We start from the raw sequence: 24712 nt of genomic DNA on the forward strand, positions 1-24712 counted from the left end.
GCCTGAACCGAGCCACCTGAAGTGGCTGCATCTTCCATTTTGCCACCCCTAAAATCAACGTCTCTCCAGCTCCGAGTATTTTAACTCAGAACCCAGTGGGCTCTAACAGCTACAGATTGCTCCACCTAAGTAATTTTTATTTGGGGTCACCAGGAAATAGCAAGGGAGGTATCAGGTACCAGGGAGCTCTCGGGGCAGTGTGGATCTCAGTTCCACTTGCACAGCCAAATTAAGGGAAATTAAAAAAAAGTTCCCACACTGCCATCACTGGTTTACAAAAACAGAGTTAAAGCGAAACATGACTATTTTATCAGATGCAATTTGATTTTTTGGCCCACTGATCACTTCTGCTATAGGTGAGGAAGTAACTTGTAAAAGGAAAAATAACACCTCTCCTGGGTCAAGCTGATGTCAATGGGAAGAGAGAGCCTGAAACAGTCTATGAATCTAGCAGCAAAATACAGGAGGGGGGAATTCTGGAGCTTGAGGTAGCAGAAGGAGGACATCTTCTCCCAGGAGACAATACAGAGACCAGGAGGATATGCTGCATTTAAAAAAAGTTCATCCTTAAGAGCTCTCTGCGACCAAGGTAAGAAAGATCCATTGATAGTGGTCTTGTGACTCACAGCTGCTTTGACAAAAGTAACACAGAGATATTAACACAAGTATTTATTAAATAAATGGAACAAAAGAGAAAAGTTCATCCACCCGATAGAGCACAGGCACATACACTGCAGAAGCACAAAGCCACTGTAGTATTTAGGTTTCTTTTTGTTTTTAAGGTAACTATGCTTATCTGTACACCACAGTGTGACCTGTTTCATCTGTTTTGCAGAAAACTGTTGCTCACTCAGAAGAGCATGCCATTTCCTACATTTTACAATATATCCCCTTAATAACAACTGGACGAAGCTATTTCTTTAAGAGATTACAAAGCATGGCATGCTAAAGGAACACAAAGAATGCCTCTGAATGTCAACATTACCATAGGTTAACGGAATAAAATACTTCTCCATTCATCACAGTTAAATAAGGGAGATCAACTCAAGACCAATTAACATTTTACTAGAATTTAGCCACTTAAAACCAACAACTCATAAGCAAAATTCAAATCCAAAAGGAACAAGACCTTGTTAAGTTTCCAATTCATGTTTCCAAAGACTAAAAGAGCTCAACTAGAACGAAATCTAGGAAATTGTTCAGGGTGCAGATTTCATTTTTATCTCCAAGGAATATAATTTGCAGGGTTTTATTTCTATGCCTCTGACATGAAAAAAGAATGTCTGGGAAAAGAGAATGCTAAATTGGGGTCTTAAGATCAAAATGTAACTGTTTAAATGCTTCCTTGCATAAATACTGCATACTTTGGAATTTAAAAAAAAAGCACTTTGTGACTCTTCTCGGAAACCAGGACTACCACTCGTTTATCACAATTCATAAAAGCATAACAGACGTGACCACTTTTCTCTCAGAGTTCTCAGCAAACTATTGCCTCTTCCAGAACGGAGTGCAGGGTAGTGTGCACAAGCCAGTTTACTTTCAGCTTACGTTCTTCTCTTAGCACAGTTCTGCTAGAGTAATCTATTTGAGGAGCTCCCGTATTTTCTATTTTCATACATTTTCCTCAGTGCTCTTTCTATACTCTATTAAATTCTGCTGTATGGAATCTGTATTTTTCAGATTACAAAAGTTTTCTGCACTATGCCTCTGCCTGTACATACAGAGTTCCTACCTGATAGCACTTGTTTAATAGCAAACCATCCCCCACCCCCAAAATATTCCTCATTCCTTAGAGCTGAGTTGGTGATCCAAATTTTCACTTCATAATTATAAACAGACTGTAAATAGTCTAAGAGCATCTGGTTCATTAAGTTATCTGGTTAATCAATATTTAGCATAAAAGAAATAATAAAGGAACACACAGACACAGAAACATTGTGACAAGAGAAAATAACCAAGATGAGGAGGCTTCAGCCATGGATACAGGAATTATTAAATGAACTGTTCTGTTATAGCCTTGAAGAGGGTCAACCTCTTGATGTATAAAGGGGAAAAAGCATGATCATGATTTGAGGGAGCTTGCAGGACTATGCAAAACTTTACCTATGAAAGGGACAGCAAAACTTACTACAGTAGCAGGGAGAGACAAGGATCAGAGCAAATGAGGAGGAACAAGTGTGAGAAGCAGCAGAGCACAGGCAGGGGCTGCTGGCCAGTACACTTGTCCAGCTGAGTGCCTTCTCACAACAGTCCACTGTCTTCTTAATGTAAAACACACAGAAAAATGAAGACATCTGTAAGATGCATTGCTCCAATACTGTGAATTCATAGCTCAAAAAAAATTACCACTTTGGAAACCCAGCTAAGAAACACTTGTCTTTTGCCTGCACACAACAAAGGGAATTCTACTCAGCTGAGATTCAGGACCCAATCTTTAACAACCACTACTACAGTCTGCCCCACCAGTGATGGCATAATTAGTACATTAAACAAAAAGAGATAAAAATGGCTGTGGACAATTCCTATTAGAAAGAAACTGCTTCCATCCATCATTTGAGAAGTCAGAAAAATGGCACCAAATGCATTATAGAGGCTAAACATATTCCATGTTCATCTTTAAAAATTATAGAGAAAGGTAAATTCTATGCAAAATCATGCAGTCTTTCCCCGTCATGGCTGGTATCAACCACAGCAAGCATTTAAACATCAGTTCATTTCAGAGCGTGAGTTTTGCCTGCCATTACTGAAGCTCTAGTTTGATTTCTGTTTCAGTTACCATTCTCTGTTTTTATCAGTTCTTTGATGATGTGTAAGACCTTGTCATCTAGAAAAGAAACCAAACACAGTGAGCGGAAAAGAGCAAGCTTAAAAAAAAAAAAAGAGAATCAGAAGACAAATCTAGCTCTCAGCAACATAAAATCTTAATGTTTTAGGCTATGGCAGACTCTAAAGCAAGACAGTGATTCCCATTTGTGAAGCACAGGGTGAAGAGTAGGTCCCCGTTGCATCATTAGTTTGTAAAATTACTCAATGAGCTGGTTGTGGTCATTTCCGTATTCCACAAAAGAGACTGAGAAAGTGATGGGTTAAGTACAGATACATTAGCATATGGGAACTCCTTTTCTTCCTCCCCACCTCCGATATTCTGAATATCCAGTGTTCAAGGTTTAGACTGTCCTCTAGCCCTTACTTTGGGGCGAACATGCGGTTCTCCATCATTAATCTAAATTGTGAGACAACTTGCGTAACACTTAAAATTCATCCATGCCTGAGGTTCGTAATACACAATCTTCTGTTTTGAGACACATACTTAATGCACCACTACTATGACTACCTTGAATGTTGTTATCAGGGAAATCCTTACAACAGCAGTTGTGCAGATCTTCATACATCTGGGGTGTGCCACATAAGGTATGCAGATTAGTAGTGGCTTTTTGGATGTCACTCAAGATAATGGAATGATACTCAAGTGACATTAACCCCACTGCGTGAGAATGCAGTTACTAATGCTTCCTCACACTTGCCACAAGGTCCATTTAACAAAAAGTAATGTCGGCATTGCAGTAATAAAGCTACCTTCAAGTGACATTTTCGGATTTTCAAGCTTCTTCTTTAAAACAGACTCAATGAGAACTCTCAGTTGTTTGAAAATTACTGCGATCTTTACAGGAGCCTATAAAGACCAGAAAAGACAAACACTTGCATTACTCTCACGTTTTATACTGAAATATAGATTAAAAGTATACCTTACGTATAAATAGGACTTTATGTCAAGATTCCTGGAAATATGATGCACATAATATTATTAAGCATATGGACAGTGTACTTATGAAATGACTGGGCTTACATGGTGAACTCTTATCTTTAAGCACCTAGTGTTTGTAGCATCACAACCTAGGAACAGCAGCTCAGAAAGGTGACTCAGTGTTTGCGCACATATCATGAACAACCAGCATGTGGTAAAATTATTAATTTACAAATACCCTACTTACTGTAATTGCTTTTTTCCAAAGGATAGAAGTACAAATTAATTTACACCTGAAATAAAATATCTACAGTTTCCCTCTCAGAAGGTCTGCCTGGCCTCTTGAGAAAACCATGACAAACCTCTCCTAAACATTGCTAGGAATCTGGTTATCTAAAGCCTTTTCCAGGAATCTTTCATTTTACCCCTCCCTCCTTATTCCAGTCTTTATTTTGTTTATATACTGCCAGTGGCCCAATAAGTAGTCATTATGGAAAAAGCACAAAATGCAACATCTTCTCTTTAGCATCTCAGCAGAAAGATAGAAATTCTGAAATACACTACAGGATGTAATCAGCCTAGCAACCACACAACCCATAGCCACCCAGGGACCATAAAATTCTCCAACAAATCCATATGGGATTTGCTTTTTAAAATTCCATATTCATGACAACCAGTGAATTCAAGTAGATGGTTCCTTGCATCAGAAGAGTGCAAAAAAAACCCGTGATGTTCTGCATCTTATACTCTTCCTTGAGTGTAACATAGGGCCCAAGGGAGCACAGGAAATTGTAACCAAGTAGCTGGGAGGCTAGCAAAAGCCAATGTTGCCATTTAACGGAATTTATAGAGTATTTTGGCATGTCACCTGTTTTAATTTTGTCTGCAAAAATGCACTGAGAAAATGTACTCAGTTTTCTCATTTCCAAATAAAACTTTCTCACCTGGAAGGAAAAAAACTCCAAACACCCCAAACCCAGGTAAACAGGTATTTTCCATTTGGATTTTTTTGTTTGTTTTCAAAATAATTCTTTTAGGCTATAATGTTAAATAAGTAGTATTTTAAAGAAAATATTCTTTCCTACAATCTTACAATCATGTAAGGGCAACATGAAATAGCACACTCATCTGCTTTCAGTACCAACTCTATAAACCAAGGTTTAGTCTATATTCATTTCCAATACCTCTTCTGAGGGAACATCGCATTTCTTCATGAAGTGAGAAGAAACCGATTTGTTACAAGCTACATATTCTTTCTAGTGTGATTTGCTAAGATTTCATCATGTCCTTTAATTGTCTCCTTCTGTATTCCCTCTGGTCTTCATCCCATGCATGCAGTGTTCTGAATTAACCTTGCACATCAACTGTGTAATACAAAAGCCCGCGAAACCACAAAAAGTAGTTAACTCTCCAACGCACCTGAAAATGGATCCAGCCATCAACTGTCAGGAGACGCTCCCGATGCTGGACTTCTATATCCCCACCAAAAAGCAAAATGGGAAAGGGGGATATTAAAGTAGTCTCTCTCAAGTAGACTTTAGCGTACCTCACCTGCATGTAAACAAAGACAAGCACTGAAAACAACAACGGAAAACTCCAAACCACGTAACACCTATAACACCAAATTTGATTGCTATTTTTAAAAGCAAGTATACACTTCTTCTCCTTTTAAGATCCAGTCAACACAGGTCATTGCAAACAAAACAACCGATGGCAATTCATGTGCCCCAGAGCACACAAAATACATCACTGTTAGGTAAGTGACATGTTTATACACTGCTAGGAAATTAGCTAAAGCCACCATTTTCTTGTTCAAATTCAAACAGAAAGGTAATGTTAGCCTAGTGCTATTCAGACAGGAGACATCAAAATTAATAAACCTACTGAAGTAAAAGACAGGTAAAACTCTTCCATCGTACATTCTTCTTAGCAGCACCTGGTTTGTCTATCTACAGTCACATGCGTGCAGGCAGAAGTGTGGGCACTGTGTAGACATGTACACAGAGTGAACTATGGGGATCAGCATATGTTAATTCTGGCTTTAAAACCTCTCACAGATAAACACGGATTGGGATGACAAGGAGTTCTGGCGGGAGGAAAGGGAATGAAAACAGTGCATCTTCACAATGCAGGCTTTGTACAATAACTTCCCTACCTTAATTGCTATCTTGCCCTTACACTACAAGGTTATTAGGGCAGGATATATTTTCAGCTTTCCAAAAAATACTACAAATTCATATGCATTAAGAAGTCTCGTATAATTAGAAGAAGTTTAATGTAAAATTTTCAGTTGTGAGGGAGAAGAAAGTGACAGGGAAAAAAATGCAATTCACTTAAGAAGTTCAGCAGTCAATTGGTTATTTAATTTGAAGTTATTATTGGGGATATGCGAGGCCTGTACAAAGTTTCAAAACTTAGACTATGCTTAGAACAATAACAAATTTTTAAGAAGTATTCATATTAAAATCAGCAGCAGTGTATTAAAAAGTCAACAATACTGTTAAGTGACACACAGAAAGGTACTTTCATTTAGAGCTACCAGTTTCACCATGAACAGATTTGTCAGTTATATTCAGCCTTAACTACTACTTCATCAGCACCAAGTTTGCTTATTTGTATGGACCTCAGCATCACTAGATACTAAAAGACTCTCAAGATGGAAGAGACATTCAGCTGTATTTTACAGTAGCGTATGTTATTTAATATTAGAGATGTAACTTCAACTTAACACAAACGACCAGCTACATTCACTATTTTCACTTACCTTCTCCTGGTAAAGGAGCCACCCGTACGTCTGTAAGTCTCGATTGACAGAGGAGGGGTGCACTTGCGCTTTACCCTGAGCAGTTTCTACTATGCAAGCCAGCTTCTCTGTAATATCTACAGACTTCATATATATTATTTTTCCAACATTGTCATACAGTCCTGCAGTCAACACAGCTTTAAGAAGAGCTATTTCATGGAGAGAAAGGGATTGTGTGGCTCCATTTCCATCCCATCCACGCTGTGCTGCAGGTGCTGAGAATCCTGCTGCTCTGACCACCCTTATGAGTTCTTGCTTGACATCCTGAAATTAGTAAGGTATTAATAAAACTCTGAATTCAAAAAGGTATGTACTCCACATCCAGGCAATGATACTCCATCCCAAATATTCATGCCTTCCAGGGGAAAATCTTTTGTTAGAAAAACACTTGTATTCTCTGCAACCACTCTGGAATGATGAGAAAACCATCATCTGGAATATAGGAATATATATATGGTACTTTCTATACTGCAAATACTCTATCTCTCACCTGTAGTTAAAATGAAAAGATGTATTTGCATCAAAGATCCAATTCTGCTTAGGAGAGCTCAGTCAGCCAAACTTAAACAGGAAAGATGAATTAAAACATTTTCTCACCACAAATAAGAGGCCATTTACATAAGTTTGTGTCTCATCTTTCACAATGACTAATTTTTTTATATTGAAGAACAGTTCTATTAACACAATTTAACTATTTTAATTGATAAGTTTTGATTCTCTGGTGGAATAAATGACTAGGTTCTCCAGTGGCAGTGACTGTGTGCCAACAAAGTGCATATCAAAACTCAAATGCAGACACAGCAGTCTTGATTGAGGATGTGCATTTTGTCAATCCCTAGCATTCCACTTGTTTTTGTCTTGTCAAAACAGTAACTGTGATACAGCACATCTTTAAAAGAGCATGTCATTTTCAGAGGAAAATTTTAACAAAGAACTTTTGAGTGCAGAGCATAATTATTTGGTCTACCTCCAGAGTTAACAGTGAAGTTCTATTAAGGAAATTTCTTCTGCAGTAAGTCATTTCAGCACGATAACCCCCTTCTTGTCGAGCCCTTTTCCACCTAAGGAAAAAAACCGAAACAACCCTGTCTTATTACAGAAAAAAGAATAACATCAATAGCGTAACAACATGAAAGTGCGAGTAAGTTAAAAGGCAATACTGTGTTTTGGTCAGCATTGTCCACTCAAGACTGGAAAATACATGGCATTAATGTAGATGAATGTTGCTGGTCTAAGAATGCTCCAGAGAGCACGCCTGTAAACACGAATTTGATGGATTCTAACAAAAATACACCATAATTTTCTCTCAAAGATTACACACTTCGGTCCTGATAGCTGTAACAAAATCCAGGTGTGTTTTTTGAGTTTGGTAACATCCTAAAAATATATGTATGTCATTTGGTAATACATACATTTCTACTTTCTCAAATACAAAGTATTCAGGTCAGCATACCACAAACAGCAAACAAAATACTTTAAACTGTAGGACAGACAGACACAGCACACCTCTGTATGTATGCAAGCACAGTTAAAAGGAGTTAAAGGATAAGGTACGAAGCAAGCTATTGTTTGGTGTTACAGTATTTGGCAATCTGTTATTACTCTGAAGAGAAAATTTTCAGGTATAGGAAATTCAAGAGAAGATACTTATTTAGAGATTCTTTACAGAACTGCATTACTTGTTATCTTCATCTAACTGTAAGCACAGGATAACTACAATTTACCCCAGATAGGCATTGTAGATTGTTATATGGTCCGAAACTGCCATTGCTAGAGATGATTTTGCAAGATCTGCTTCATCTTTTCGACCAATTGGTGTAGTAAATGGGGATTTTTCTGTCATAACAGCAGCTAGAGTTGCCTGCAATTAGTAAAGTACACATCACGTAAGAGTGTTTTATTATCAGCTTGCAGTTTTATCATACAAATAGCTTTTTCTTTTACTGAGTAATATTTACTGTTACTTTAAGTTTTAAGGAAAACTTATCACAACAAGAATTTTCTACTTAGCATTCAGAACTTATTTACAATAAGAATGTAAGAAGTTACCACATCAGTTACCTTGCAAAAACTTTACAGCAGCATGCTGTAAAGTCCCACAAACTGCGGAGGAATCCAGGCTTGTCTAACCCACCTGTAAGAAGGCTTTTTCTGTAAGCGTCATAACCCCTTGGATTGTAAGAGACAGAACTGGAGACCAAGTCTTACTATCCCTCTGTGAATAGTACCCAGGAATTTAGAATCACAGAATTGTTTAGGTTGAAAAAGACCTTTAAGATTGAGTTGAACCGTAAAGAATGCTTAGATTGTTCTCCTCCATTATGCCCACTCTCACCTTAATACAAACATTTTAACTTCTTGCATCACCCTTTTAAAATACCTTATTGCAGGAAATGAAATGAACTCTAAAGAGCTAACCATTTTCTGTACTTTCTTTCTATACTTTAAAATTTAGATATAATTTCTTTTTAATTTGTTTTTACTCACCACAGGATCCAAGCAGCCAAATATAGCACCAAATATAAGCATTTTGCCAATCTTTACATTGACAGGAAGGGCTGCAAGGTGCTGGCCCAATGGAGTCAGCTTGGGCTCATTTAACAGACAAGCTCCAATCTTCCTCAACAGGTTCATCGCATTACCAATTACTTGCTGCTGTGGTGGGTCTAATGCTTTGGAAAGAAAATCTTCAGGAGAGCCAAGATTGCATTTCTGTGGAGTAAATGGGCGTATATTTCAATACAAAATTTTATTATAACAAACTACCGTAGCTACAAAGGAAACTGGAAAGCTGTTTTTGCAGACAAAGGCCCACATTCCCTCTCCTCTAAACCAGCCTCTTAATTCCCAGGGGAACACACCCCACATTAGGTTACCAAAACTTCATTGTTTGGATGGACTTTGTATGGCACAACCACTGATCAGAGAAGCATGTTACCAATGGCCACAGATGAGCAGGAGACTCTGAAACCTGATGAGATTGGCACTGATTTGCCAAGATGCTAGTTTTCTGGAAATGTTTCTTTAAGCAGAAATCAGTTTGAAGGCTATTTAAGTTTGAATCGTCACTCTGAGGTACGCTAGTATCACTCAGCAGCATGCTCTCAATTTTCCAACACTCAGGTACTGGATTCCTGCCTGCCCAGGTAGGAGAAGCCCCATTAAGTACATGGCATTAGGTCTGTCCTAGCAAACCTTTTTAGCTAAAAAAATAACAAGGTCAATAATTCTAAAACCAAAACCATACCATAATATGAAGGCATAATTCCTCCAGAGGCACACGCAGTATTTCCGGAACAGAATATTCCATGAAACTTTCAAACCTGCAACATCATAAAAAACACAGAATCACAGATACTCAATTTAATCTTTGAATTCAACTTAGAAACTCAGGTTTCACATGCTCATTCTTTGCACACATTTTTTTCAGAGGCAAGAAGGAGAGTGGAACATGTTTTAATGCATGGATGAGCTGTTCATCTTTCGAATTCAGGCACGCATGGTATCTTAGAAAGCAAGACTTCAAGTGTAAGAAATTTTAGTGTTAAGACCCCAACTTCAAAAACAAATTCTTAAAATGCATAGCTCTCAGACTGAAAGTCTTGCATGTGGCTAAAATGCATTAACTCTTTCTCAACCAAAAGATGCTTCGGTTAGGAAAAAGGTTGTTTCACTGCAGTCAACAGAAACTAGTTCTACACTGTTGCGTAACCTGCTATTTTTCCAAACTCTTATCCAGGGATACCTCTTCAGAAACCTACAGATTTGTCTGATAAAAAGTTCAAAGTTCAGGTGGTAAGGTTTGTGTACAGTTGATGCAGGGCAGTAGATGTTGGTAAAACTGGATCTGCTACCAGTCCTTGGTGCTGCACTTCTCTTTTAATTAAGAAACTTTTTTCAGAACAATTACAGAGATACTAAGAATAAAGTTAACCTTTTAAAAATTGTTAAACGAAGACTACAACACTTCATTCATATGATACTCAAATGTATTTTTTAAAAAATGTTTTAATCTTACCAATTTGCAGTAATTAAAAGTGAATTTCAACAAGACTTCTTGTATTTTCACAGAAAAAAGACGAAGATATTTACGTGATTCACAAAATCTTTCTAACTAAGTTAACAGTACCTGTCTCTTGTGTACATTCGGAAGCAGAATCCATCCCTAACACGCCCAGCTCTTCCTTGCCGCTGCAGAGCACTAGCTTTACTAACAAAGGTCTCCTCCAGGGAACTCATCTGACTGCTTTCATGATACCTTAAAAATTGTAAAGCAAATGCCCATTCAGATTTCAGAATTAGAATTTTTAAGTAATATATTAAGATAATTATTAAGTAATATTATTAAGATAATATATTTAAGTAGTATTTATTGGAAACTGTTACATTTATTTTTGAAAACTAAGCATACCTGGGGAGATCGACATCACAGAACCTGGGATACAACATACTCACGGAAGCATAAAAACTGGAAATTGAAAGAGCTATTATATTATTTCATCCCTCCTAATTCAGAATTGCTCTAATACACTCTGTACAACTTTTCACATTTAAAACGGACAAAACATAACTTGTAAAAACTGAAATAGTATAAAAAGGATCTACTTTATTTCTAAACAAGTACTTGATCATTATTTTTTCTATCTGTTAACAACTCCCCTTGCTCTTCACACCATTTGAAAATCCAAAGATTCCTCCTAAACCCGCACCTGAATTGCAAACTGTTCAGTGAGGTCAGCATGGGGTTTTTTTGTTCAGAACTGTAGTTTAATGAGCATGTTAGAAAATTCTTGCAGTACTAATCTCCAAATATTTACAGTAATCATAGTATGACAGAGGAAAAAAAAAGAAAAAAAATCAAACTCTCACCTATTTTCTTTTGTTCTCCCGGTATCAATTACAAAGACAACATCTGGTATTGTAATACCCGTCTCTGCTATATTTGTTGCTAAAACAATCTGACATAAATAAATAAAAAAACGTAAATAAAAGAATTATGGAATGTCTGTCTAGCAGTTTTCATCCTTTTAATCAGTATTACAGATTTAGTTAAAGTTTTTTACTCCGAAACATTTCCGTAAACAATCTGATAAAGCATTAATAGCACATGACTTGGAAAATGGTTTTCTCCAATTAGTGAGAAATCCAAAGTTAAGTGAGAATTTTGGATTATAAAACAAAAAGTGAACACATCAAAATTATTACCTTGTACTTGTTAAAACTGGTCAACTTTTGATTACATAGTCTGGCAGTAAGTAAAATACTATTTTCCTAGATAAAACTATAGTTACTGGTTAACAGTAGTTAAAATACAGGAAAGCAAAAATTAAAGAAGCTCCTAGAACAATATTAGGTTTAAGAATTTGTCTGATTACTGTCAAGGTTTTGACAACATGCTAGGTTCTATCTGTTACAGAGGAACAAACTAGAAGAATTGTTTCTTTCCAGCAAGAGTATTCCAGGAACAACTGGTTGTTGTGTAAATACGTATGATTTGATTTTAGAACAAATTAAGAGTTGCACTCACAGAAAATGTCTTTTAGTGGTGAACTTTGCTTTTCAGAATATATCATACCTTTCTAACACCAAGAGGAGGTATTGTAAATGCAGCTGCTTGATCCTGAGTTGACAGAACAGAATGCAAAGCTATCAGCCTGTGCCTAGAAGAAGAAATCACACTCATCAATATACACTTAGCAAACTAAGATACGGTAGAAAAATGAGACCAGAATGATGACAAGGGTTTGAAGAAAACAACTAGAATAGACATTTGAGAGAGTAAAACTTTGTATGATTAGGTATGAAAGTCTGCTTCAGTGTTTTATTACAACATCAAGAAAAGATAACATAACATTAGTTCATAGGGATGTTCTCCTGTTTGGTAATAATGCAGGAAAGACTTCTATTGCAGAACTCAAGGTTAATTTACATTAACAGGCTAGCAAAAAAGGGAACCAGGTGTCCAGGAACCCTAGTCCTTTACACTGTGCTTCCAAGACAATAACCATTACTGAAACTTTGCATAGAACTATAAACACATGCAACTTTCAGTAATAAAGGCCCTCAGAGATGAGATAGCCACAGAGATTTGTACTTCTCTTCAAGACCTTGAGGTCTCAGTCTACCTATGAATTTTTAGACTTTAACTGCACCTGTTACTTGTGTTGGTAACTTTAAGTTTTGAAATTTATTTTATGGGTTACTATGTCATTACAATCCTATGCCATTCATCTTTGTAGATTACTGTCTCCAGCTTTCTTCTCAGGAAGTGGCCACTTCCATGTAAAGACACAGAAAGCTATGGCAGCTTCCATATCCTAAGTAGAAGTAGTCAAGTGCTTCATGATTAAGTTTGTTGAAAAACAAAATCGAAAGAAAGGAGTTATTACTGTACCATGCCCAAGCACCTGTCATTTTCACTTTTATCATTTTTAGATAATAAAAGTACATTTGTGGCACAAACAGCTCAGAGATATAACACCGTTTCCCTTTTCAAGAATAGCAGACCTTAAAACCCAACAAACGCATTCAATTAAACTTTATAGAAAATATCTGCATTACCTGTCACGCAAGTTAAATCGTCTATCAGTTGAAATGAGATCATATAGCTGCTGGATATGGGCAAGGCCTGGTAGAAAGATCAGCACAGCACCCTCAATGTTCTTGAACTGGGGGCTTCTATCTGGAAAGTTACAGTACAGGCACATTGTTAAAACGAACATGCAGTTCCACTTGAGAAATGGAAATAATTCTGAGCTCTGCAGTAAATGCTTTCTAGGATGCTTCATGTAAGAATGAAGTTAAGCACTTCACTATTAGTAGAAAGCACTGAAAAGGACATCCCCAAGTACATGAACTCCTCAAGAAGCAGACTGTACCTAAGTATGCAAGCAACTCCAAAATAAGTTCAAGGTTGATCTTGTAAGGATTCATATAGAAGATAGCCTGCTGTGTACGACTGCTATACTTTGCATAGGAAGGAGCCAAATCGATACTAGACCCAGACTGGATTGGGACACACTCCTAAAAAAGAAGAGCACATTCTCAATGTTTTAGAAGAAGGTAAGATAGCAGAAGTTCAATCTGTCATTCACTTAATTAATGTTTCTTAAAACACAAATTGAGATAAAAGACATTTAATTGACTACATTCCCACAAAAATCAGTGTAAGTTACACCAACTGAAAGAATATTTGATATTATACAATCCAATAACATTTAATAAGAGGAACTAAAATGATATAATAAATTAAAAAATAATCAAATTTTCCAAGCCAAAACTAGAAATGCCTATTTTACCTGATACTTTGCAGTGCCTCCTCCTTTGCTAGTAACATTTATTGTTACTTCCTCTTCCTCCTCCAAGAACTTCTGACAGTATTCTGAGTCTTTCTCCAGAACGTAGCCAGTTGCTTCAATTATATCTTCAACATGGAAAATCTTTAAGCAAAAATTCACATAAGAAATACAACACATGTCAAAACTAACCAGCACCTTTTTTGTTTTTGAAAGCTTATACACAAAGCTGAACAGGGCACACCCTTCTCTTCATACTGTAACAGATCTTGCAAATTTCAACTTAATTTTTCTCATGATTTTTGAAAACCTAAACAGAGTTGCTGGAAGTTTGTTAATGGGCCTCTCCACAGGATCACTAACATTGCCTTTACCATTGCCTATATAACATGCACGAGAAACATACATTAAGAGTGTAATGACAAAGTCGTGTAGTGGGGGGGGGGGCAATTCTTTAATGCTTTCTGTTCTACCCTAGGTGGAATAGAGAAAACAAAGTGTCACTGATGTACTGATTTTAATCAACAACAAATCCATCAGAAAAAACAGTACAGCTCCATACTTCACATTAAAGCTTTCAAAGTTTTCAAAAGGAAAAGGATTACAAGTCCTTAAAATACACATTTAAGATACTATTTTTGGTAATAAAAAATTGTATTACATAGAGACTAATCAGGCAAATACTGCACATGTACATACAAAGTGTTTCGCACAATCAAAAGAAACATTTACCTACCTCAACAGGGTAACTCCGTCCTGAGATTCTTAAAATGGGACAATGTGAGAAATAGCTAGAAAACTTCTCACTGTCTACAGTAGCACTCATTAAAATCAGATGCAGATCTGAACGCTTATGCAAGATCTCCTTCAGAATAACCAGCAAGAAATCAGACTGGACGCTTCTTTCATGTACCTATAATTATGAAAAAATACCTATAGTAAGGTTTTAGTAGAAGTCAAGGCTCAGATTCTAACTATAGTTTCTGCAGAAGAGTAAGCTGATAACCTCATCTACGATGACATGAGATACACTTGAAAGAAGACCATCTTCTTGAAGTTTCCGAAGCAGGACACCTGTTGTACAATACAGTAGCCTGGTGGCGTCTCCTGTTCTTGATTCCATACGAATTTGATACCCGCAGAGGGAATTCTTTAAAAAAAAAAATACAGAAATAACTTAAAATTGTATACAAGCTAGAAATATTCAAAGTGAAGTGAAATCTAAGCACTGTTAGATTCAGACACTGCACAGCTTGCTAATTAAATAGGTTGGTGAATGACCACCACACTGGCTTTTTTTTGTACATGCACTTTCCTCTGTTATTAAAGGAAAAAATAATACACTGAAATCTACAGCTAAGTTTCCCCAAACTAGTGAAGAGCTGGTAAACTCAAGTGTTCTTTCTGAGGTTCTTAACAGTCCTCAAAATTTTTTTTTGCACAAATAGACTACCATAAAACAAATGGGATCTTGGTTTTCTTCAAATAATAAAACAGCTTCTGCTTGAAAGGGCCCCTTTCAAAGCAGGGCGTCCCTCAAGGCCACACTGGATTCGTCAAAACCTTGTTCAGGGGACTCTTCTCCATCCTGAATTATAGAGATGCTACAGTCTCTGGTCAGTCTGCACCAAAGTTGGACCACCCCCATTAGAGAACACTCTTGCTCTTAATCACCCTTTTAAGATTTTAGGAAGCATACACAGACATCCAGACATTCACAGGTGACCATTTGGAAATAAGCAGCTGACATAGCAAGAAGCCCTTTTCAATACAAATAAGCCTCTCTTTACTTGGTTGTGTCAGAAATAATGTTTTCACTTTGTACCAATAATGCAGCCCCCTGTATTTGATCAAGCCTAGAAAAAGGAATTCAGACACATCTTACTTTTCCTCCTGGTCCTGATTCGCAGCCTAGCTCTTCACAAACCCTGGTTGCCAGACTCACTGCTGAGATTCTTCGGGGTTGTGTGCAGACAATATTACATTTTCTTGATCCTTCGTCTAGCAACAAGTCTTCTAACAAGAAATGTGGCACTTGGGTACTCTTCCCACTGCCTGTTTCACCAGCCACCACAACTATTCGATGTTTTTTAAGAGTTTCTACAATTGAGTTCCGGTGCTTAAACACAGGTAACTCCTGTCTCTCCTTCAAAAGCCTCTGGTATCTGGAGGAACTTTGCAGCTTTTTGAACAAAATCCTTGAAGGCTCCAAATTATCTGTCTCTGAGGTCTCTAAGGAGAGACAGCTGGGGTCCTCATCAGAAACTAGGTTTTCCCAGGAATCTTCAGGACCGTCAGATACTTTTGGCTGTTTTTCAGATTGTAGCTGCTGTTGTTGTTTGAGTTTGTTTAATAATCGAGCGATAAAGTTATCACGAGGTTTGTTGGTTTCTATCTTGTTTTCTTCTTCCTTTTTCTTTTCAATATCCCTCCATTCTAGCCAGACATCTCTGTAGGTAGGTGGCAGTAACTGATGAACTGACTTCAGGTGAAAAAGGCAGAAAATAAAAACAAGCCAACTTTACATACTGCTTAGTAGTATCACTAACATTTTATGAGTAAGTGAACCCAAGTGGCAAATGATATGACAAGATGATATGAAACAGGGAACTAATTCTAGATACAGAAACTCTGAAAACAGTAATATAAACATCAACAATACACTTTAACTGGTTTGCATTCTTTACAACACTGAAAAAATAGTTCTACTATAAAAAAAATTTCCTCCCTGTTGTATACTGCAGCACACACACAATTGCTGATAAAAGCAAATGAACATATAATACAAGCAAAGAATTTAGCAGGAAACACTGTGTAGAACTGTTTTCAGAATTTAACTACAGATACAGTAACAAACAAGCACAAATGCAGATTCAGGCTAAGGACAGTAATATTGGTGAAAAACTTACCTGTCCTTTGGTTAAATGATAGAGTGCCAATGTAGCAGCTAGATGTTGTGCTTGCATACTGTCTTCTGTTACGATTGTAGGACACATTGTCATTACATCATCTGATGATTTGGTAATCCTAACCCTTAAAGACAAATCCATACAGGCATTTCTCTTATTTTTTATCACTGACACAAATAGCATACCTAATCATTTATCATTTTGTTTAAAACAAAAAGAATGAAATTCAAATAGAGAAACTAAGCTAAATAAACTCACATTATTCAATAATATTCTGTAAACAGAAACAGCTGATAAAGTTTCATTAAATAGCAGAAAATTTTCAGCAGCAGATTCCACCAGTGAATTTCTGATTTTTTCTTCCCCCTCTCAACAAATGTCTTAATTTTCTTCAAAGCAGAATTATCTACACACATACAGATCACCAGTAAGATCAGTTGCTTTGGAAGAAGGGGCTAAATCTTTGTTTGTGTATGTGTAACTTAGCATAGATTGAGATGACAGTTAATGATCTACAAAGATGCAAACATCTGTTTAACAGATACATGCCAATCAGACCAGCAGTAAAATTTCTCATATTCTTAGGGGGACAGTATATTAGTAGCTTTTAACTCGAGGAAGAAGACAGCTTCTTTAACTTGATTCCTTCAAGAAGCATTACTCATTTGTAATGCCATGTCTACTTTATTTGTATGTGGTAATATTCTACTTTACACAACCTTGTTTTCTAAAAGAAATTAAAAAAAAAAATTCACTGATACTGCACTGGCTTGATTACAAACCTATGGTGGCTTTTTTATAAATTTCTGACCTCTGCTTTATTTTAAACAATCTCCAAAGGGGTTTTGGTATTCATATGAGTAAACCTTGTGATTTAATATGTTCTTTGAAAGAGAATACCAGAAGTTAATTGTCCAGTTTTATCTCACAGGTTCACTTTAGAACCTTTCATTCAGCCATACAGAATTAAAATCCCTTCTTTACGGCATAATTCACTAGAATCTTATTTTTGCGATAGTGTTCAGTCTAACTGGTATGTTGACAGAGCTATCTGCTATGAAACACCTTCCTGGGGGACTAATAAAAAAGTTTGGGGTTAAATGCACTACATACATATAAATCTGGATTAACATGGCAGTACAGAACTAGCCAGTATTTTTGAATGAACCACAAGGAAAATATAGAAATAAAGTTTATAGGAAATACATACCTACATTTCCAGTATTTTCCAACTGGAACCTTTTCAAAAGCAGGATTTGGGCTCTTGGGAAAATTCTTCCTGCACCAGTCAATCAGAAATTGTTTTGGAGATTTACCAGTCCAGCTTCGAGCACTATAATCAAAGTTTCTTATATCTAGCGGTTCTTTCTTTTTCACTACAAAAGCAGAAAGACACATTTTAAGTCTCTTAAAACGTATTTTATGTTCCTTTGATAGCCAAGAATGTTTTTACCTTTTATTCAAATATATTTTTACTAGAGACCGGTTTTTTCTGAAATGTTTCGCAGAAATACTGGTACTGATACATGAAAGAAATTTCTGCTTTTCCCTCAAAAGTATCTAGCAGGAAAGTACTTACAGTATTTCGTTTGCAATCTTTGATCAAGCAATAATTTAAGAACTTTCACTAAATCTTAGTTATTAGAAAATAATGTAACAGTTCGAAGATTTACAATGAAAATAGTTTAAAAAGATGAGAGGGTGACATTGGAAACAGTTACTAGCCTTAAAATTAAAAAAGTTTAGACATGACAGTACGGCAAAAATAGCTTTCAACGTCATCTGCTAAAACAAATGCAGATCCTTTAAAGTCAGCTCGGTCAGTGAGGTAGTCCACCTGCCCTTCCCACAAGCAGAGCTTGGAGATTCAGCACTTCAGTGCAATGCAACCTAGAAAAACAAGAATTAATATGGGAAATTTGTGGAACACTTCAAGCTTGTACTGAACCGTTTCTCACATACCTCTGTCTTCCTTTGCAGCACCATCGGGTTTTTCAAGTAAGCTCAAATTCAAAGTGGTTTCTTGAGGCTGAGGTGAGGGAGGCTTTTTCTTTTCATTTTGTTGTTGGTTTGAAATCTTTATAGCCGGATTAAATACCGGATGTTCTTCAAGTATTGCCATTTCTGTCAGAGAAAATATCAACTTACACCTATCAAGTGCTGACCATTTATTCTTTAAAAAGAAAAGATAATTTATATTAATTCATACTGAGAACCCAAACCCAGAAGTGATGAAATGTTACTTTTTAGAATTTGACCCATAACGAAAGGATATATTCAGTAAAGCCTGCAATTCACTCAACATAAAAGATGGCATCAATTCAAACTGCCTCAGAGATTTACTTGCCTAAGAAATATGCAAGGCCACAAAATAAAACACAGATAATTTGCACAACTCTACCTTGCTGAATTCTTCTTATTTTCTCCTGTGCTACCTTCTGGCCTTGCTTGTCTTTGTCTTGCTTGGAGATGCTTGCTTGTTCTTTTGCTTCTGAAAGCTTAGCAGCCAGATGTACATACCTCTCATTCTATTTCAAACAGAAGTATTAATTACAAGTTGAATATTGTATGCTTGTCACTTTTAATGAACTTCATAACAAAAATGCGGGTTTTATTTGTCCTTTAGACCAAGCTTCCACAAAGGAGGAACAATTAGTTTCTATGTAACTGTCAAACCCTCTCAGAAGTTAGTAACAGTCACTTTCCTCATCTCACCGAGATGCGTTTCAAGAACTTTTCTTTTCTAGTGCAATGCATTCAGTATTTTAAGCCCAGTACAAAAAAAATACAAGAAAGGAAAAACAAGTTAGAAAAGGAGAAGGTTCAACATATTTCCCCTTCAGTAGCCTGCAAACGTAGAAATAGATAATATAAAAAAGTATTCAATTCCCAGTTTTTAACAAATAGATTCACCACTTTCAGATGTTCCAGACATATTAAGTTTTGACAGAATTCCATGAAGTGTTATTCTATCTTACTGGGTCAAACTTTTCTTCATCTGTCTCTTTCACAGACTCATTCTTCTCTTCATCGCTCTGCTGCTCGGCGTATCGCAAAATCCATTCCTTCATACTCACTTCTTTGCCTTTACCCACATCTGTCTCCTAAGAAGGGAAAAAAAATTAAAAGTAATTCTAACAGTAAGTGAAAACAGCAGTGTTTTTCTCTGTCAGTATTTAGCAACTACTGCTTAAGATTTTATACATAAACTAAGTTCTATATCATAAATAACAAATAAAACCAAGAAGCAAACTGTCCAGGCCTGGTAAACACATCACAATATGCTTATATAAATCTTAATAATTGAACAATTATAACTACTGTAAGAAAAAAACAAACCAAAACACACTAGCACTTCTGCAAGAAATCTTTCAGTTTCCAGGTTTAAGATTCAATAACCACAGCACTCAAAACACTGCAAGTACACAGGCAAACTTAAACCCACACAACTATGCACAGTGCCATCTGTAAATAAACAGAATGAACTAATTCCAAGAGCAAACCAAACTACACTTTACCGCAAAAATGAACTATGAAAAGCATTCTAGACTTAACATGAAAAAAACGTTATCTTCAAATGACCATTCCACTCAAGCTACAATAATGCGGGTGACAATTATTAAGCATATCACATTTTCAGAAGTTTTTCCACATCAGTATTGTAAGTCATAGCAATTTCTGTATTTCAGAAAAACTTCATCCTCTCTTCCCCACCCACGCCTTACCCCCCCTCCCCCCAGTAAATACAAATTAATTTCTCATGTTACCTTAGTTTCAGGGCCATGTTCTTTCTTTTTGTTATCTATTAAGCGAGGTGGAGGTTCACGTTGTGACACAGGAGAACAAAATTTTGGTCTAGGTTTCTGTTGCTGTTCTTCAAACTGCTGGCTAAAACCTTCAGGCAAGGCATCTTCAAAATAAAAAAAACAGTATCACAGAATTTGTCAATAATAACCTAAAATCTTTTCAAGGTGTGTTGGGAGCCAGCTAGAAGAACATAAAACAAAACCAGCATGCCTGAAATAAAACTAGGCTTTAGCACTTAGACAAAGCAGCATTTGCTTGTTGGACTTTCATAAAACTCTAAGGGTAGGAACAAGCTCTATAAGATTTTATATAATAAAAAAAAAAAATCCCCGAACCAGGAAAGGAACACTGTGTTGACTACTGGTCTTAGTAAAGCTATATATTTAATCACACCTATGAAGCACGCCCATGCCAGAGCAGGTATTATTAATCTTCTGTTAAAAACTGTCAATTCTCTGTCACCATACTCACCGTCAGGAAGGTTTAAACAAAGCCAGTCAAGTGCAGAGTGAAGATCACCACCATACACAAGTGTATTCTTCATTGCTTCTTCAATGTGCTCAGTCTTAAAGGAGAATCTTTGTAGAGCCATGTATACATCCTATAAATAAAAAAATCATAAATAAAAAATCATAAATAAAAAAATGACAGAAAATATTAGGATTTAATCTAGTAAACTAATACAGGCTTGAAAACTCCTGTTGCCCAAGTATCAGATATCTGGCATTAAATGGAGATAAACAGCATGAATTAATATATCAGAAACCTGTTTTGCAAATAAAGCTTATAATATTTTAATTGTAAATATGTATGCATACGTATAAATAAACCCACATTCCAGCTTCTGTACAGAAGGTATTTCCTAGTTAGAAAGATAAGCCCTCAAACCTAAAATATGTCCCTAAACCATGTCCCTCAGCACCACATCTACACATCTTTTAATTCCCTCCAGGGATGGGGACTCCACCACCTCCCTGGGCAGCCTGTTCCAGTGCTTGACAACCCTCTCTGTAAAGAAATTATTCCTAATATACAGCCGGGAAATATCCAACTAACAGCCAATGGAAAGCATGCTACACTGGCTTGAACTGCATACAGAATGATAAAAAAGAACCTGTTTATTATAAGTGAACAATGGTCAGAGAACAACTCTTGAAACTCTACCTGCAGTTTCTTAACAGTAAGTCTTCTGGAAATCATTCCTTTGTCATCATTTTGTTTTTTATGTTCATTGATTACATCAATAATCCTTCTCTCCAAATTACCATTTATCATTACCTGCACAGAGAATATCAGTTGATACAAAGAAAAAAAAAAAAAAAAAAAAAAAAAAAAAAAAAAAAAAAAAAAAAAAAAAAAAAAAAAAAAAAAAAAAAGAATTTATGACAAATCAATGCTCTTCAAGGCTAAGGAAGTAAGAATGCAGAAATCTCTCTGTAATTCAAATATCAACTTTCCACAAATACTGTAAACACTTCTTAGAAAAGACACATTTTTTTCCATTTTACTTTTGCAAGCTATATACTTTTACTTGAAAGAGAAGAGTCCATTTTTTATTACGGGAAGGCCCATTTACATCTTCAAGGAAATTCAGTATATCAAAGGAAACCCTGTAAGGCAACAAGATTCTACTGGAAAGAACAAGTCCTTTCTCCACTGCTTATAGGAAATGGTATAAAATAATCTGATCATCAAGACACAATCTGTGACACTCTCCCTCTGGGTATAAAAAACATTTTCAGTAAACCAATAATTTAAATATTTTTAACACTTCTAAAACATGAATCACACTTTAGTTGCTACTGAGGTTGTATAAAATCTGGAGTCTTTCACCAGTGGGATGAAAAATCCATACGCACTGCAGAAGCCCAAACTCTTAAGAGTCCAGCATGCAAAGTAACATGCAGATGTTCTCTCGCCCCGTTAGTTTACTACTATTTCTTAAAGTACAGTCAAAATCCCAAATATAACAGGCTAAAGATACACAATGTCTAATACATCAATGTAGCTTAATTATAACGTAATACTGAAGAAGCATTTATTGATCTCAAAGAGTGCCACGAAAACCAAAGATGTTTTACCTAAAGAAGATACCTGCCTTAAGAACAGATTTGTCTAGATTTGCAGCAGCCCCGGAATCTGTTGTAGAACTAAAACTGTAAGTTTTCGGACCTGCAAATTGCAGATAATAGTCAATTACACAAGCAAAACAGAGAAAACATTTTTTACAGTAGCTAAAGCAGAGCCAACACAACACAGGTTAGCGCAAATATTACACGTATTTGCCAGGAAAATGCAGGTGCACAACCACAGCTGTGTACCTGCAAAAAGGCCCTTGAGCAAGGAATAGCAAAGAAGGGTATGACTCTTAGGAGGCAAAATGAAAAATCCCAAGTGGCACAATGAGAGGAAATGGGATTGGCTGCTCACTCTCTCTCAGCACTGGAACAAGGAGTGCCAAACAGGGAAGCTAATGGCACAGTCAAAACAAAAAGACTGTCAAGGTTTTGTTATCACAAAGTGCATAGCTATGTAACAGAACACCTTGCTGCTAAAGCTGTGGATGTCGGACGTTTACTCAAGTCCAAGGGCAGAATTGTTTTGTAGTACAGAAATTGGTTTGGGAGGGCATTGAAAAAACATTGCTCCTGGCTCAGGAATACCCTGAGCCACAGCTGGTAGAGGATGTAAGAGTACCCTAGAGCAGTATCACTGCATGTCTGGCCAGTTTTTACTTAGGTACCTGCTTTTGGCCCGTATCTAGGAGGGAGTACTGCATTACAGAGGCCTTTGGTCTGAGCTGCTGTAGTCATTCTTAAATACTTTTCATTTAGTAGCTGCTAGAAAAACACTAATTCACAAAGCTATCTGTCAGCATCAGAATGACAACACACAGCTTGCTGTTGGATTCCATCATTTTCAGAATACAGGCTCTGGAGGTAATGAAACTGAACAGCCTCACAGCCTTCACCACCCCACAAAGCTGTGCGCCACCTCAGAGGGAGCAGGGCGCTGTGCTCCACGAGGCAGAGCTACTGCCCAGACCCTCGGCCTGACAGCAGGCAGGCTGGACAGCTCTTCGTGCTGGGCTGCCTGCAGAGCGGATCTAGGGAGCCCACTTTTAGCCCAGGACTGAGTCTAGGTAACCGTACTTAAGAAAAACACAGTCACCTCTGGTCAGGAGCTACAAAGAGCAATCAGCATTAAGCGCCCATCACTGGTACTTAATGATAGGCTGTACAACTACACAGTATTTAGACTACACTAACTCACTTTTCACTTACACTGACTTATTTCTCACCACGATAGACAACCTGGGGGAGAAGCAGGATAGCTTCTGAAGAGGACTGAGCACCATGGTGCTGGAAGAGCAAAAGACACAAGAAATATGTTTATCAGAGCCCAAATTTTTAAAAGCAGAGTACGTGATTAGGTTCAGGAAGTTTAAGGTTATGAATTGCAAAACTCTGTGTACCAGGCAGGAGTCTCAAATGGCCTGGCCATTGCATGATTTGCTTCCAGTCTGCAACACAAGCGGTTACTGATGCTCTCAGGTATCTGAGGTACTTCTGGCAAAGCTGGTTTACAGAAAATAGACATTTCACAATGCTGCAGGTTACCAGTTTTTTAGGCTGCACCCAGAACACTCAGTTCATCCAAGACTGCTGAAGGGCCTGCAGGCCTGGAGCTGTTCTGGACTTTTTTATGGTACACCCAAAAAAAAAAAAAAAATCCCAAATCTACATTACTCTGGTTTCAAGCACACATAGAATGAACATCCACAAGAGAAGCTCATTACTGGGAAAGTGCCACACCAACACCTGCTCTACAAGGACTGCCAACAGTCTAACAACAGACTTTTAATAACTAACCCACCACATCAATGCCAACGAGGCTTATCTGCGCAGGGACATCCCAGCAAGTGAGACCGACTAAAGCCAGGCCTGACCGATCCCGGGTCGGAGGGAGTTCAGGTGTCTCTCTCGGCGCTCAGTAGCATCGAGCCTTTCAGCAGGCCTTTCCCCGCGACGTCAAGGCCCCCAGGCGGCAGCGGGCCGCGTTCCCGGGGGCTCCCTGACGAAACGGCCCCTCCGTGCTCTCCCGGTCAGCCAGGGCACCCCGCAGCCGCCGGGACCCTCCACCCTTCCTCCCC

The 24712-nt window shown here is 37.3% G+C and overlaps 1 protein-coding gene across 1 annotated transcript; it reads right to left on the minus strand.

The window, feature by feature from the left end:
* Positions 1-2776: 2776 nt before the first annotated feature.
* Positions 2777-23921, minus strand: DHX29 (DEAH (Asp-Glu-Ala-His) box polypeptide 29; the record flags this gene model as incomplete). The annotated part of the gene is made up of 27 exons (XM_010139138.1): positions 2777-2824; positions 3577-3673; positions 5165-5296; positions 6510-6812; positions 7516-7609; positions 8273-8409; positions 9036-9260; positions 9796-9871; positions 10678-10806; positions 11418-11506; positions 12124-12208; positions 13110-13230; positions 13427-13571; positions 13847-13987; positions 14580-14756; positions 14850-14993; positions 15729-16325; positions 16753-16876; positions 17963-18128; positions 18715-18876; positions 19154-19280; positions 19731-19856; positions 20520-20662; positions 21031-21160; positions 21724-21837; positions 22658-22731; positions 23861-23921. Coding segments are annotated over 27 exons (3967 nt in total), but the record flags the coding sequence as incomplete, so codon positions are not given.
* Positions 23922-24712: the final 791 nt, after the last annotated feature.

Source organism: Buceros rhinoceros, unplaced genomic scaffold (genome assembly GCF_000710305.1).
Source record: "Buceros rhinoceros silvestris isolate BGI_N320 unplaced genomic scaffold, ASM71030v1 scaffold36946, whole genome shotgun sequence".
Classification (NCBI taxonomy): domain Eukaryota; kingdom Metazoa; phylum Chordata; class Aves; order Bucerotiformes; family Bucerotidae; genus Buceros; species Buceros rhinoceros.